Source organism: Lonchura striata, chromosome 32 (assembly GCF_046129695.1).
Source record: "Lonchura striata isolate bLonStr1 chromosome 32, bLonStr1.mat, whole genome shotgun sequence".
Classification (NCBI taxonomy): Eukaryota; Metazoa; Chordata; class Aves; order Passeriformes; family Estrildidae; genus Lonchura; species Lonchura striata.
In genome coordinates, this window is record NC_134634.1 from 5,324,093 (window position 1) to 5,340,186 (window position 16,094).

At 63.8% G+C, this 16,094-nt stretch overlaps 2 protein-coding genes across 2 annotated transcripts; one reads left to right on the forward strand and one right to left on the reverse strand.

Moving 5' to 3' along the window:
* Nucleotides 1-1,970: 1,970 nt before the first annotated feature.
* On the reverse strand, nt 1,971-8,267 carry GCK (glucokinase). The gene is made up of 10 exons (XM_021544841.2): nt 7,665-8,267; nt 5,492-5,654; nt 5,218-5,372; nt 4,827-4,946; nt 4,643-4,738; nt 4,219-4,318; nt 3,457-3,640; nt 3,091-3,246; nt 2,328-2,561; nt 1,971-2,231 (listed from the first exon to the last, which is right to left on the reverse strand). Exons 1-10 carry the CDS (start codon nt 7,707-7,709, stop codon nt 2,087-2,089), a joined length of 1,398 nt encoding a protein of 465 aa, XP_021400516.1. The 5' UTR covers nt 7,710-8,267; the 3' UTR covers nt 1,971-2,086.
* Nucleotides 8,268-9,248: 981 nt separating this feature from the next.
* YKT6 (YKT6 vesicular SNARE protein) lies at nt 9,249-16,093 on the forward strand. Its single transcript, XM_021544839.3, has 8 exons — nt 9,249-9,360; nt 10,159-10,278; nt 12,567-12,649; nt 13,430-13,530; nt 14,264-14,368; nt 14,542-14,607; nt 14,910-15,011; nt 15,353-16,093. The coding sequence occupies exons 2-8, from the start codon at nt 10,175-10,177 to the stop codon at nt 15,386-15,388; spliced, it is 597 nt and encodes a 198-aa protein (XP_021400514.1). The 5' UTR covers nt 9,249-9,360; nt 10,159-10,174; the 3' UTR covers nt 15,389-16,093.
* The last annotated feature ends 1 nt before the right edge of the window (nt 16,094 follows it).

Below are 16,094 nucleotides of genomic sequence, written 5' to 3' on the forward strand. Positions count from 1 at the left end.
GGTCTTGTTTGTCTGCGCTGGGGGGACACGGTGACACAGCTGTATGGCACCAGGCACTGGCAGGGGACAGTCTGGGCCTGGCCTGCCCGCAGCAGGGCCAGGGTGGCACCGAAGGTGCCAGCGGTTCTGTGGGGATGCGTCTCATGTGGGTTGGAGCGAGCGGTTCCTTTCGCACGCCTGGGTGGTCCCAGCTGTCATGGTCCCCTCGCTGCACCCTGTGCCTGGCACTGCAGCCGTCCCTGCACGTGGCACTGTCCCTCGTCACCCACTTGTCACCAGCACTGCCGTGGGCTTGGGATCGTCCTCACTGGCCGGCACTGGCACTGTCCGCGCTGAGCACGGGGAATCCCTTCTGCAGTCCCAGCCAATCAGAGCACAAGGAATCCCTTCTGCAGTCCCAGCCAATCAGAGCATGGGGAATCCCTTCTGCAATCCCAGCCAATCAGAGCACAGGGAATCCCTTCTGCAGTCCCAGCCAATCAGAGCACGGGGAATCCCTTCTGCAGTCCCAGCCAATCAGAACACAGGGAATCCCTTCTGCAATCCCAGCCAATCAGAGCACGGGGAATTCCTTCAGCAGTCCCAGCCAATCAGAGCACAGGGAATCCCTTCTGCAGTCCCAGCCAATCAGAGCACAGGGAATCCCTTATGCAATCCCAGCCAATCAGAGCACGGGGAATTCCTTCAGCAGTCCCAGCCAATCAGAGCACAGGGAATCCCTTATGCAATCCAGCCAATCAGAGCACGGGGAATCCTTTTGGCAGTCCCAGCCAATCAGAGCACGGGGAATCCCACACCCTTTTTTTTTTTTAACTTTAATTCCAACCAATCAGAGTGCAGGGAATCTCTTCTGTTTGCCCCTGGCCAATCAGAACAGAGATCTGCAGGTCTCTGAGGGCTGCCACCAATCAGAGCTCAAGATGCCTTTTGGTGCAAGCCAATCAGAAGGCAGGGAATCCTGCAGGCTGCAGCGGCGGCGCAGAGGGATCCCCTTGTCCCCCCGCAGTGAGGGATCCCAGTGCCAGCCGTGGAGCCGGGCCTCCGGGAGCAGCACCGCTGCCTGGCTTTGTCCCTTGGGGTGACGCGGCCACCCCCCGTGTCCCCAGCCCCTCGATGGCACCCCCACTTTGCGAGGACACCCAGATCCCTCGGTAGTCCCAGGACCCATGTTGGCCCCACTCCCCGTGGTGATCCAGTCCCCCCCGGTCCCGGGTGCCCCAGAGGTAGCCCAGCACCCTGAGATGTCCCTCGATCCTGGGTGCCCCGTGCCCCAGGGCACCCCCAGACCCCTGCAGTGGCCCCAAATATCGCGGCTATAACACGTACCTTGGGGCTGACCCCGCACCCTGAGTGGGGATCCCAACACCCCGTGGTGTCCCAGCAGGACCCCTTCACCCTGGGCTGCTCCAGACCCTCAGAGTGGCCCCAAACCCTGGCTTGCTTCCAGAGCCTTCAGAGAGCCACAATACGCTCTGGTACTGCCAGATCCTTAAAGGACCCCTGGCACCCTGGGGTGCCATGACCCCCAGAGGGACCCCAAGACTCTGCTCCAGACCCTCTGGTGAGCTCAAATCTCTGGGGTGCCCCAGACCTTCCAGGGAACACGGGTGGGGACATGGCTGGAGGGGATCCCCCCAGTATGCCCTCCTCCATCTGGTCCATTTCTGGTGCACTCTGCTCAGCCTCTGCACCCCAGGGATCACTGGTGGGGAGCTCCTCTACCCTGACATCCCCCCACAGTACCCCCAGAGAGCCCCTTATCCCTAGACCAACCCCCCTGGGGGGGCTTTCTCCTGGCAAAGGGGCTGGGTTGCGCCGGAGCCCCCCTTGCTGCAGCCGTGTGAGGATGGGGAAGGGAGGTGAGGGCACGGGAAGCTCCTTGGCCACCCCAAACATGTGGGGCAGCCCTGTGAGGGTCTCTCTACCAGCACGGGGGGAGAGGATCACTGGCCCAAGTGGCCCCAGAGAAGTCCACACACACCCCGTTTATTGGGGGGCCGGAGCTGCCTCCTTGCCGCGTCCGTGTCTGCTCCCAGAGCGCTCCAAGCAGGACCACCGGCCCCTGCCATGCCCCTCCAAGTCCAGCTCACTGCCCCATCATGCAGGCCATCTTGCAGGCCACGGCTGAGATGAGGGCGGCCCCGCGCCCGCTGCCTTCCTCCGACTGGATGAAGGTGATGTCGCAGCCGGGCGTCAGCTGCCGCACCGTGGCGTGGAAGTGGTCCTTGAAGCTGGGGAGTCGGGGGAACAGGGGGTCACAAATGGGGTCAGGGCTTGGGGGATAAGGGGAGAGGACGGGGACGCCATCGGGGCCTGGGGATCCCCACCTGGGATGGAGCTTGTAGACGGAGCCATCGACGCCGACCGTGATCTTGAGGGTGTCCTGGCTGCGGCTCTCCCGCATGCGGTTGATGACACCGGCCAGCCCGGCCGAGCACATCTGGGCAGCCCGCGTGGACACGCTCTCGCACACCCGGCGCACGATCTCGCAGTCCGTCCGCGACGGCAGCAGCTCAAAGGCTGACAAGATGTTGTAGATCTGCTTGCGGTCATCAGAATCGCTGGGGTGGGGGGAGAAAAGGGGCTCAGCCAAGGCTGAAGGGTGGGGACCCTGGGTGAGGCAGCTGGAGAGGGATGGAGGAGTGATGGGATCGGGATCTTCGCACGGGACTGTTGTTTGGGGTCCCAGGATGGGGAACCCCAGCTGGGTCAGTCAGAGCGGGCTGGTGTGGGGGGATGGGACATGGGGACCCCAACATGGGACAGAGCAGGCAGGTATGGAATGATGGGATCACAATGGCCCCCGTGACAAGGGGACACTGCGGTTTGGGTGGCAGAACGCAGGGACCCCAAGGTGGACAGTCAGAGTAGCCTGCTGTGGGGTCACAGGATAAAGGACCCCAAAAGGAGGCAGTCAATCAGATTGGTCTGGGACGATGGAACAGGGGGATCCCCTGTGGGACAGCCCAGTGCAGAGAGGGAGCACAGACTCCTCAGCATGCCTGGACCAGCGTGGAGGGAGGGCACAGACCTCCCAGTGCGAAGCAGCCTGGCAGGCTGGTTTGGGGGTGCCACCCCCCAGCCTCGCACCTCTCGATCTGGGACATGAAGCGGGTCTCAAAGGTGCCACGAGTCTTGAGCTTCTCAGAGGCCTCGCCATTGAAGAGCAGGTTCTCATCCACCAGCTTCAGCAGCACCAGCCGCACGATCTCCCCCATGTACTTCCCCCCAATTATCTTCTCGTACCTGGGGCGGGCATAGGCCAGGGGGGCATCAGAGCTGGGATGTGAGGGGTCACATCCCACAGCACCCCCTCATTCCTTGCCCCACTCCTTGCTGGATGTGTCCTGCGCACGGGCACGGCCCGGGGCGAAGCACGCCCGTGCCGGGGCTGAGCCCGGCGTGGCGCAGGGGACGGGGGACGCCCAGAGGAACTGGATCTCTCCTATTCCTTACAGTTGCTGACCGGGGTTAAGTGAGGTCTCGTCCACCACGCGGTCGTACTCCAGGAGGAACTCGTCCAGCTCCCCAGAGGCACCAAAGGCGCCCCACTCCGTGTTCACGCACATCCGGCCCTCGTCGCCCTCCACCAGCTCCACGTTGTGCATCTCCTCCATGTAGCAGGCGTTACAGCCCGTCCCTGCCAGGAACCGGGGATGGCTCTGGGCAGGGGGGACAGCGGTGATGCCCCCCACCACAGCCCTCCCCTCCTGACGGGGATAAAACTGGGGCGGTGTTGTGGAGCAATGGGAAAGAACTGGAGGGGGTCCAGAGGTGCCAGGGCAGGGTTGGGACCCCTATGGAGCCTGAGGGACGCTCCCCAACCTGGTGACTGACAACAAGAGCGGTTCCAGGACATGGGGAAAGGGTTTTAGACTAAAAGAGGGGAGATTTAGATTGGCTACAGGGAAGAAATCCTACCCTGTGAGGGTGGTGGGGACCAACAGGCCAGAGCCACCAACAGCCTGGGGGCAGGGCAGCCCTCTGGGGACCAGCCCTGTTACGATGACCACCCCCTTTACTCTCAAAGTGCCCCAACCATGCTGGGGCAGGCAATGCCATCGGGTGTCCCAGCCACCAGACACCTCAGCAGAGTGCCATGGCCACCTCTCTGTACTTGGAATGTCTCCCAAAAGGACGGGGGAAGCAGCAGGGGAGCAGGCCCATGGGACAGTGCCCCATGTCCAGCCACGTGTCCCTGCAGAAGGGGCATCTTACCCACAATCATCCCAACCTCGCACTGGTGATCTTCGTAGTAGCAGGAGATCATTGTGGCCACCGTGTCATTCACCATTGCCACCACGTCCATCTCGAAGTCCTGGGGACAGGGACCACTGTGGGCTCATGGGGCTCAGGCTGTCTCACAGCAGGCAGGTTTGGGTGGACTGTCCCCAGGGGTGGGGACCTGGGCACGTGTCATACACAGGTGTGCGCACAGACACGAAGCATCCCTGCCCAGGGCCACGTTTGGCTCCAGCAGCCCCAGCATGGGGACGGCTGCGCTCCAGTGGTCCCTTCCTGGGGACACACGGGCTCCAGTGGCCCTGCTGCAGGCACGGCCAGGCTCAGTGAGCCCCTGGCAGGGCCAGCCGCGGGTGCCGGGGTGTGCCACGGTGGAGCCAGCAGAGTCTGATCCTCTCACCCCTCTCCGTTTGATGGCGTCCCTCAGCAGCCCCACCACGTTGTTCCCTTCCGCGCCAGAGGCTTTGAAGCCCTTGGTCCAGTTCAGGAGGATGCCCTGGAATGGGGGTCAGACCGAAGTGGGGCTGGGGTGTAGGTGAGGCCTGGGGACCCCTAACCCTTGTGCTGCCCAGACACCCCCTCACCTTGTCGATGTCCTCGTGCCGCACAGGGAAGGAGAAGGTGAAGCCCAGGGGCAGCTTTTTGTGCTTCATCTGGTGCTTGTCCAGGAAATCAGAGATGCACTCGGAGATGTAGTCAAAGAGCTGGAAGAGAGGAGGTCCAGCCTTTCCCAAGAGATGTCCCCACCCTCCCACTACCCTTGGACAGATGCTGTCCCCCAGCATGGGCTCCCCATAGACACCCCCAGCTTCTGCTGGCTGATGGATGGGTGTGTCCCCCCAAGCATTCCCACTGAAACGATGAAAGGGAATGGGATGGGATGGGATGGGATGGGATGGGATGGGATGGGATGGGATGGGATGGGATGGGATGGGATGGGATGGGATGGATGCCCTCCCTGTGCGCTCCACTGACCATCTCAGCCGTCCCAGTCATGGCATCCTCCGGGATGGAATACATCTGGTGCTTCGTCTTCACCTTCCACTGCCCCTCCTCCCCCTCGCCCACCTTCACCAGCATCACACGGAAATTGGTGCCGCCCAGGTCCAGGGACAGGAAATCTCCCACCTCTGCAAAGCCAGGGAGAGGGGAGAAGGTGATGGGCTCCTGGTAGGCTCAGCCTTCTACGTGGAGCTTGATGGGGTGTGAGGAAGGGGTGACACACGAGGGACTGGGAGTGACGCCGTACCGGAGCCCTCGGGGGTGGAGCGCACGTAGGTGGGCAGCATTTTGACAGAGGCTTCCTCATGTGTCTCCAACTTGAGCCCTCTGTCCATCTCCTTCTGCATCCGGTACATCACCTTCTTCAGGTCCTCCTCCTTCAGACGGAACTCCGACAGGATCTGCTCCACCTGCACACCACACAGCATCAGCCAGGGACCAGGGAACTCTGACAGGATCTGCTCCACCTGCACACCACACAGCATCAGCCAGGGACTAGGAATTTGGGATGCAAGGGGCCTGAACTGCAAGAAGTTTGGGAAGCTCCAAGTTTCCATTCTCCCAGCCCTGTTTTCCCCATGGGCACATGGAACCCTGAAATGACTTATCCTATCACTCTGCTGTTCTCCTCCCACTGAACAGGGGCATCAGGGAATCCACAGGACTGTCACAAGGCACCGACCCCCTCCTGGTGCTGCCTGCAGGATGCCATGCTCAGCTCTGGTGTTCCTGGGGACCAGGGCTGGCACTGGGGTTCTGCCATCCCTGTCACCCATCTGAATTTTTTGGGTGGCTGTGGAGAATTCACCCAGCTGATTTTTTTGGGTGGCTGTGGCTCTGATGAATCCCAGAGTCACTCCCAGCAAGGAGTGCTGGCCATGCCATTGAGGAGCACAGCACTCCCACTGAGGATATGGGATTCTTTCATGATGGACATGCTGGTGTGTCTTCCTTGTTCCCCTTGGGGCACCCCTCTCCCTGCATCCCCCTGGGAATCGTGGGCACCATTTTTCACCCAACAAACGTGTGGCTAACAGAGGGCAGAGGGCAGGCAGGAATATTCTTGGGGATTGCTGCCTTGTCTCGCTGCCAGGGAGAGCCGCAGGGCCCACTCCAGGGAAGCACCTGGCAAGCAGGATCCGTGTTTATCCTTTCCGTAGCAACCCCGGGCTCGGCGCAGCCCCCATTAGAAGCAGGGCTGGGGCCAGGTGCCCCGGCTGTCAGATGGAGCTGGAGCCGCAGCATTAGGGCTCATTAGTCACCGGCCTCCGGCTGGGCTCCAGCCTCTTCCCGGCACACAGATGTTTGCCTCGAGGCCGCTGCCGTTTCCTGACAGGTTTTGGGGTGGGGGGCTCAGGAAATCGTTTGGGACGTGGTTTGGAGCCTCCCAAACCTTGCCTGGCTCAGTCCAGCTGCTCTCCATCCTGGCACATCACCTGGCCCTCAGTGCAGCCCGGATCCCCCCAGAATGGGGCTGGGCACCCAGAGCAGCATTGTGGTGAGGTTTGCCCTGATCCTGAGGGTGTTTGGCCCAGAATGATTGGAAAAATCCTGCCAGGAAAGTGTGGAGCTGTATCTGATAATCTCTCCTGGGTTGTTGGCTGAAGGTATTCGGTGCTAATCCGTCCCATGGCACCCCTTGGCATGGGAGCCCCAGATCTGCCATGGCCGGAGGCTCCCCATCCCAAGGCTGGTACTTGGGAGTCCCAGTTTTATTTCTCCAGGGTGTTTTCCACCTCAGCACCACATGTCCCTACTCACCTTCAAAATAATGGGTTTGGCCCTTCCCTGGCAGGATTTGGGTCTTCCCACATGGCATTACCTGGCTCTCAGCTTCCCATGGAAATGGTGTGCTCCAGTGCATCCCACAAAAGGCATGGAGCTGGGAACCATGTGGCTGCTGGCTGCAGTGGCCAGTGACACCCATCCCTGCTGGTCCAGCATGTGATGAGTCCCCTCGGTGTCCCCTGGGTGTCCCCTTGGTGTCCCAGCTGGCAGCAGGGCATGTCTCCAGTGTCCTCACCCATGACCCCGTGAGCTCAATCCATCTGGGAGAGGATGCTTCCCACAGACAGCTGGGAATGAGCCCGGTGCCATCCTGCCTCAGTGGCAACGATGACAGCCACCTGAAGGAGGTGACAGGCCCCACCTCATCCTGGGGATGCAGCTGAGCGGCTGCAAGACGCCCGGGGCAATGCTGGGATGCAGGATGTCCCACAAACGCTCCCAGCTCCATCATGAGCCCTAAGGGCTGTGCTGGGGGGTGACCTCAGGGCTGGGAACCCCGGGGCTGCCCCCGGTGACCTCGGGAGGTGCTGGGAGCACCTGGCCCCGCTCCAGGGAAGGCTGGAACCCCGGTGAGGGTCTGCACTCTTCCCCACACCCACTGGGCACCCAGCACCGCCCTGCAGCCGCCTCACCTTCTCCTTCCTGCTGCTCTCCATCCTGGCTCGGTGATCCAGCATGGGGGCAGGTGCGGGGCGGGGTGGGCTGCGGGCCGAGCCGTGCCCCCCTCAGCCGCTGTGTGCCCACCGTGGTGCCTGGCCTGGGGGAGCCCCTGCCCTGCGCTGGCGGCTGTCCGGCGGCGCTGGGCTGCTCCGAGCCTCGCTGATGCTCCACCTTCGCCGCGCTATCTCATCGGCCGGGCCAGCGCGGCGCCCGCCGAGGGGGTCCCGGTGGCCTCAAGCGGAGGGGCCGGGAGCGGGGCCCGGGGCCCCAGGGCGATCAGCGCTGTGCCCGCACATCCTCCGCTCCGCCGGGGCTCCGGTCACCTCTCCCGCTCGCTCCCTTAATAAATCAATCCCGGGGCGGGGGTCCCAGCTCTGCAGACCCCCGGTGCGCTGGCCCGGCTCGGCCCGGACCCTCCCCGCGGAGCACCACGCCCCGGGTCACCCGTGTCCCCGTTGTCACGCCAACCGCTCGATGGCGGTGGCAAGCACTCCAGCGGCCGGCTTGGCAACCGGCACGCTCCCATGGCGACCGCGGGCACGGCGCGGCCGGCGGACCCCGCGGAGGGGCGCGGATCCGCCCCGGCGCCGCCGGGACCGGGCGGGGGGCCGGATTTGAGGAGGGGGATGCGGCACCCCCGGAGCCACGTGTCGCACCCGGCGTCGCGCAAATCGGGGACTGTGGAGGTCCGAGACCCCGAAACCTCCCGGCGCTGCTCCGGGAAGCGTCGCCCCATCCCCGGGAAGCCCGGAGGGGCGCCGGGGTGACAGCCCCGGGGGGCTGCGGGGGCTCCGGGCAGGGCACGGGGTTTGGGGGCAGAGCAGGGTCTGGGGGACACAGGGTCACCCCACAGCACCCCACTGCTCCCCCCGGCCGCACAGGAGGGTCCTGGCAGCCCACCCTGAGCGGTCCTCGCACCGCGGAGGGCTCCGAAACCCTGGGGAGGTTCAGCCCCTGCCCCCCACCATGGATGGACCTCCACCCAGGGCAGGACCGCCCCACGGAGGGGTCCCCACTGCCCACGGCGGAACCGCCCCACGGAGGGGTCCCCGCTCCCCAGGGCGGGCCCCAGCACCCGGGGGAGGCTGCTCCCCCTGCTCAGAGGGGTCACCACGCCATGGGGACGGGACCCCACACAGGGGACCCCCGACCCACCGCGGGACCCCCGGCCCACCCGGGACCCCCGACCCACCCGGGACCCCGCCCACCGTGGGACCCCCGGCCCACCCGGAACCCCGCCCACCGCGGGACCCCGCCCACGGCGGGACCCCCGACCCACGCGGGACCCCGCCCACCCGGAACCCCGCCCACCCGGGACCCCCGACCCACGCGGGACCCCGCCCACCCGGGACCCCCGGCCCACCCGGGACCCCGCCCCACGGAGCCGAACAGGCCCCGCCCCCGCGGCCCCGCCGGGCACAGCGCCCCCTGCTGGCCGCCCCGAGGAACAGGGCCACCCCAGCTCGGCGCTGATTGGCCTCCCGGGGGACGCCGGAGAGCGGGGAAGCGGGCGCCGATTGGTCAGAAGGCTGAGGGGGCGGAGCCATCTTGGCGCGTGCGCAGGCCGGGAGGAGTGCCACGGCGCCCCGGGCCGGCACTTCCGGCCGCTGTGCTCCACTTCCGGGTCGCGCCCATCGCCGCTCGGCCGCCGCCGGGACCGCAGCGCCGGTACCGGGCGGGCCCGGGGATGGCCCGGAAATGGCCGGGGCTGGCGGGGCTGGCGGGGCTGGCCGGGGCTGCTGGGGCCGGGGGATGGCTGGGGCTGGGTTGTACTGGGCAGTGGCCGCGTTACACTGGGTGGAGGGGCTGGGTTATACTGGGTTATACTGGGCCATACTGGGTTGTACTGGGCTGGGTTTTACTGGGTTATACTGGGTCATACTGGGTTATACTGGGCTGGGTTTTACTGAGTTATACTGGGCTGGGTTTTACGGGGTTATACTGGGCCATACTGGGTTATACTGGGCTGGGTTTTACTGGGTTATACTGGGCCATACTGGGTTATACTGGGCTGGGTTTTACTGGGTTATACTGGGCCATACTGGGTTATACTGGGCCGGGTTTTACTGGGTTATACTGGGCTGGGTTTTACTGGGTTATACTGGGCCATACTGGGTTATACTCTGCGGGGTTTTACTCAGTTTTACTGGGCTGGGTCCTGGGTTTTACTGGGTTATATTGGACTGGGTTTTACTGGGCTATACTGGGGTGGATTTTACTGGGCTGGGTGCTGGGCTATACCGGGCTGTGTGTTACTGGGCTATACTGGGCTATACTGGGGTGGATTTTACTGGGTTATAGTGGGTTATACTGGGTTGGGCCAGGCTGAGCCGTGCCGGGCCGGGCTGAGCAGGCAGGCGTGGGGCTGGGGGCTCCACCTGTCCGGGACGGGAGGGGGGTTTGGGGGAGCCCCGGGGCTGTCCCGGCCCGCAGGCCCAGCCCGAGCCCTCCGCCCTCTCTCCGCAGCCCCAGAGCCGCCGCCATGAGGCTCTACAGCCTAAGTGTCCTTTACAAAGGCGAGCCCAGGGTGCGCCTGCTGAAAGCTGCCTACGACGTGTCCAGCTTCAGCTTCTTCCAGAGGTCCAGGTGCGTGCCGCAGCCCCGGGGGAGCACAGGCAGGGCTTTGGAGGGTCTGCCCTCACTGCAGCTGCACTGGCAGCAGGGAGGGGCTGTTCCTAAGGGGGAGCAGCCCCAGGGCTGCTCCTGGGGAGTTGGGACCTGCTTGGAGTGAGGGATCAGCCTCAGCAGTGGAGTGAAGCTCCCGGAGCCCCAGCCAGCAGCGGGGCCCCACAAACCTCCAGCACGCCCAGGCCACAGAATCGGGGCTCAGGAACGCCTGGCAGCGGGGTCAGCTCTTCCCAGCCTACAGAGCTCTGCCCAGGTTATCCAGTGCCCTCAGGTGAGCTGGCTGAGCCCCAGGTGCCACTCCAGGCTGCCCACAGGGGGATCAGGGAGCTCCAGCAGCTCCTGAGAATCTCCTGGAGCTCTGGAATAGGTTATTGTTGCTTGGCAGGGTAGGGGAGTTAGGAAATTCCTCTGGGACCAAACTTTCCCTGCCAAGTTTTCTGGTGCCTCAGGCACGTCTGGTTCTGCAGTTCCAGGGGAAAGGCTGAAGTAAGAGTGTCTAAAAAAGCTCCTTCTCGGCCAGATGTGCCAGTGGCTCCAGGTGCACCCCACAGCACGCTGTGGCTGCAGCTCATTTTCCCAAACCCCCAGAAACTGCCCGTGTGGTCGTGCTGAGGGCTGCCCCCTCGGCGGGCTGTGCCCGTGCCCGAGGAGAGCTCCGGGATTTCCAGGAGCAGGGTGTCTGTGCCTGTCCCGGGTTATTCACGGGGATGCTGGCCCAGGTGTGATGTTCAGGGCGTGTTTCAGGGCTGCTCTGGGATAACCTGCTGGGCAGGAGTGCAGGGCCGGGCTGTGCCCGCGCCTCTGCCCGCTGAACGACTGCCAAGGAATTTGGCAGGGTCGGGAAGGCAGAGTGAGCAGCTGAGTGCCCAGTTCCTTCCAGAATACTGGGAAACAAAACCAGCACTCCCAGTGGAGGAGCAGTCCCTGAAGATGCATCCTGGGGTCTAACTGGCACGTAGTTGGACTCGCTGATGATAAATGTTTTAAATGTTTTCTCCGTGGTTCATGTGAACCCCTGGGGTGGTGGATGGGGGCTGGGTCCCTCCTCTCGGGGGGAGGTGTCCGTGCTCCCTCTCTGGTGAAGCAGGAGTGTTCAGGATGCTCAGGGATCCTTGGGCTGGACTTTTCCCTGCAGTGCAGAGTCTCTGTGGCGCTGGTGGCCGGGCTGGGAGCGGTGCAGACCCCTCTGAGGGATGTAAGCTGAGGCAATTTCCCCTCTGGAGCTGCTTCCAGCAGTGGGAGGCGGTCAGAGAACCACGGGCTGTGCCACACCAGTGCCTGGGTCCAGGGACGTTTCCCTGGCACCTCCAGGCAGCAGCTGTCCCACTCCCTGCTGTCTGGCCAGCTCTGTAATGCACTCCCTGATAAAATGTCCCTTCCTGGGGTTTTCCAGCTGAACTGGGGAGCGTGTTCCCTCACATTGGCTAATCCCAGCATGGCCAGGATGTGGTGGCGTTCTGGAAATGGGTTTACTTGACTCCTGCTCATTATTTTTGGCCTCTTTTCCTTTGCTGTGGGGTGACAAGGGCTCACTAAGGAGCCTGTTGGACAGGCCTGAGCCTGGGCTCAGGAATGTGTTCCAAATTAGAGCCGGTCTGGCTTAAGGATGTCCTTTAGCTTTGACTCATGGTGGTGGCTGGGTGCCTGGGGGGTCAAACACCCAAATCATTCCGTGCTTCCACGATGCAGCTGGTCACCAGGTGCTGGCCAGGCAGAGCCAGCTGCAGTGCCATTTCTGCTTTCTGCTAAATCCCCAAAAAGCAAGGCATTTCTGCTTTCTGCTAAGTGGTTCCATGGCATTTCTGCTTTTTGCTAAATCCCCAAAAAAGCGAGTTCAGCCTGAGGACACCAGGCTGTCACTGCAGCTGGGGGGCTCTGGGTGCTCCCCTGGAGACTGCGGGTGCCCGTTCGGGGGTTGCCACTCCTCGGGGGTTCAGGGGCAGCTGGGGGCAGACTTTGCTGGCCCAGTGCCATGGGGGCCATGTCCCAGCCGTGTCCATGTCCCAGCCGTGTCCCCAGCCCTGTCCCAGCCGTGTCCATGTCCCAGCCATGTCCCCAGTTGTGTCCCAGCCGTGTCCATGTCCCAGCCGTGTCCATGTCCCAGCCGTGTCCCCAGCCATGTCCCAGCCATGTCCATGTCCCCAGCCATGTCCCCAGCCCTGTCCCAGCCGTGTCCCCAGCCATGTCCCCAGCCGTGTCCCCAGCCCTGTCCCAGCCGTGTCCCAGCCCACGCCGTGTCCCCGCAGCGTGCAGGAGTTCATGACGTTCACGAGCCAGCTGATCGTGGAGCGCTCGGCGCTGGGCAGCAGGGCCTCTGTCAAGGAGCAAGGTGAGAGCTTCCCCTGGCCCCATTCTGGGGAAAGTCACCCCAAAACAGAGCCCAGGGGGACAGCGTTGATGGTAGGAGCTGCTGGGGCGGCTGGGAGCCCAGCACAGCGTGGCAGAGGGTCTGCAGGACCTGCAGAGCTTCTCAGGGACCTGCAGGGACCTGCAGAGCTTCTCAGGGGCCTGCAGAGCTTCTCAGGGGCCTGCAGAGCTTCTCAGGGGCCTGCAGGGACCTGCAGAGCTTCTCAGGGGCCTGCAGAGCTTCTCAGGGGCCTGCTCCAGTGCCTGTGCTCTCCCTGGCTCCCTCGGTTTCCCTGGAGCTCTGGCGTTGCAGCCCCCCCAGCTCCCCAGACCACCCCACTGAGGGGTGGCTGTGCCAGCTTTGCCATGGCTCCACATCCCAAATTCCCACCTCATTCCAGCCTCCCTGTCCTGCTCCACATGCCTCTGGAGCCCCAGGACTCGTGGGAGGCAGCCTGGATTGGCTGCTGGAGCCTCTTTGATGGCAGCCCAGCCTTGTTATTGGTTAAAATCGGGCTGAGCCCTTTCCCCACTGGGTTTTATTTACTGTGGGATGTCAGTTTTGTGTCCCACACTGTGGGACACTTGGGCCCTTGGGCTGAGCCCCAAATTTTGAGCTTTTCCTAGGGGAGCAATGAGAAATGCAGGTGTGATGACACCTTCCGGGGCAGTCTGGGGGAGGCTGTGGGGGCTGGTTGGAGGGCGGTGGGTGCTGGGGGGCTCGGGGCGTTGGGTGCCCCTCTGACAGGAGTTTCTTTGGCAGACTACCTGTGCCACGTGTACGTGCGGAGCGACGGGCTGGCCGGAGTGGTGATTGCAGACAACGAGTACCCCCAGCGTGTTTGTTTTACCTTGCTGGACAAGGTGAGGGCTCCTGCACCTCCTGCCCTGCCACACGCAGGACTTCTGGTCAGGGCTGCCCACCTCGGCCTTGCCAAGTCTGCCTGTGTTTCCTCCTGGGGCTCCAGCCCCTTCCCCAGCTCTGGACACGCTCCAGCCCCTCCTTGCCATGAGGGGCACAGAACTGGACCCTCAAGGGCCCTTGGCAGTGCCAGCACAGAGCGTGGCCACTGCCTGGCATAGCTGGGCTCATGTGCCCATTGGCACCAGAACCTCCAGCTCCTTCTCCACTGGCAGTTCTCCAGCCACTGCCAGGGAGACAAGCTGTGAGACCTGGGCTGTCCAGCCTGGAGAAGGCTCCAGGGAGACCCCAGACCCACTTCCAGTACCTAAAGGGGCTCCAGGGGAGTTGGAGAGAGACCTGGGACAAGGGGGAATGGCTTCCCATGGCCAGAGGGCAGGGTTAGGTGGGATATGGGGAAGAAGTCCTTCCCTGCAGGGTGATGGGACTAACACAGGTTTCCCAAAGAAGCTGTGGCTGCCCCATCCCTGCAAGTGTTCAAGGCCACTTTGGACAGGGCTTGGAGCAGCCTGGGCTAGTGGGAGGCGTCCCTGCCATGGCAGGGCTTTGGATGAGCTGCCAGGTCCCTTCCCAAAAACCTCCAGATCTCCTGTTTTGATGAGCAAAACCCTTCCAGCCACTGTGGCCCCACAGCTGTGGCTCCTGGGTGGTCACTGCTGCTTCCTCCCCTGGCAGGTGCTGGATGAGTTCTCCAGGCAGGTCAGCAAGATGGACTGGCCTTCAGTGTCACCTGCCAACATCAACTACTCTGCCTTGGACGGATACCTCAGCAAGTACCAGGTACAGAGCCCCGGGACCCCGCAGGGCACCAGGACAGAGGGTCTCCGTGTTCCCTGCAGCCCTGAGAAGTGCAGGGGAGATACCCGGGCAGCCCTGGCACGTGCTGGGACCCCGGTGCCCCCCCGGAGTCCCTGTGGTGGTGCCAGCACCAGCACCGTGCTGTTTCTCCCCAGAACCCCCGTGATGCTGACCCGATGACCCGAGTGCAGGCGGAGCTGGATGAGACCAAAATCATCCTGGTGAGGCTGCAGGGCTGGATGCTCGTGCCTGCACAGGCCCGTGGGGGCCCCGGGGCATGCAATGGGGCAGGGGAGAGTCACCCCAAGCCATTCCCCAGAGACCTCCCTGGGGTGGGAGCTCCCTTTCCTCTTCCTCTTTTTGTCTTGCCCTTTTTCTCCTTGGGCTTTTCCCAGCTGGCCGGGCCAAGTTCCCAGAGCTGGGGGGCTGCAGGAGGGTGGCAGGAGGGGTGGTGGCACCTCCATCCCGAGCTGCAGGGTGCAGTGGGGCTGCTGCTGGGGCTCAGCACACCTTTCTCTGGCAGCACAACACTATGGAGTCACTGCTGGAGCGCGGGGAGAAGCTGGACGACCTGGTCTCCAAATCAGAGGTGCTGGGCGCACAATCCAAAGCCTTCTACAAAACGGTGGGTGTGAGGGTGACCCCCTCTCCAGGGGAGCTGGGAGGGGTGCAGAGTCATCCTTGGGGAGCACAGCTCTGCGTGCCGGGCAGGGATCACCCCTGTTCCCCCAGGAGGGGTGCAGGGAGCCTGGAGGCCGCAGCTGCAGCCGCCAGCCCCTCCCTGGGGTGTCCTGCACCCTGCCCTGGCCCCTGTCCGTCCCAGCTCCTGGCACCAGCTCTGGCCACACGGAAAGGAGCCTCCGGGCCATCAGCCTTCGTGCTCTGTCCACCTCTGGCAGGACAGGGGATGTGTGGGACCCCCAAACCCTCGGGGAGCTTCACCGATGGTTTTCCTTCTCTTCCTAGGCCCGAAAGCAGAACTCCTGCTGTGAAATCATGTGAAGTGGAGCCCGGGGTCTCCACCTCTGGACCACCAGCCCTGCACCCCCCTCCACAGCCCCCCCAGGGCTGTTCCTGGGGCTGGGCCGGGGTTCCTCAGCCCCCTGGGCTGATGTGACTGTTGTCCACCTTGTGGGGACACCAAGGCTGGCGCCAGGCTGGCACCCAGGGGGGGTGGTCCACGCCGAAGACCCCCCACCCTCACTGTTCTTGGGACAGCTGGGACCAGGGGACGCCCGGCCATGCATTCCCCTGCCTTCACACCCCCTGGAAGCCTGGAGGAGCCCCCCACTCTGTCCGGGGGGCTGAGGGGGCAGGCAGAACCCCCCGCTGCCATCCCAGGCAGCTTTTATGTATTTGTGTCCTAAGGGTGAGCTGGGGGGTGGGAGAAGGGGGAAGGGAAAAAGAAGGTTTCTGGGTTGGGGGTGCTCTGTGCCTCCCTGGCAGCTCCTCCCCACGCTGCTGAGCCCGGAGCTGTGTCCCGGTGCTGGGGGATGGGGGGAGCTTACCAGCCTGCCCTGCACCCCGAGCCCCTCCCCTGCTCCCACCTGCCAGGCTGGGGGGCTCAGCACCTGCCAGGCCCCAGCAGCCCTCACTGCCTCCTCTTCCTCCTCCTTGGGAACGGAAAAGTTGGGCTTGGGCTGTACCTCGGGTGTTCTGTGCCCTGGCTGCGCCGGCCGGGGGATAAAGTCGTCTTTGGCAGTCGCAG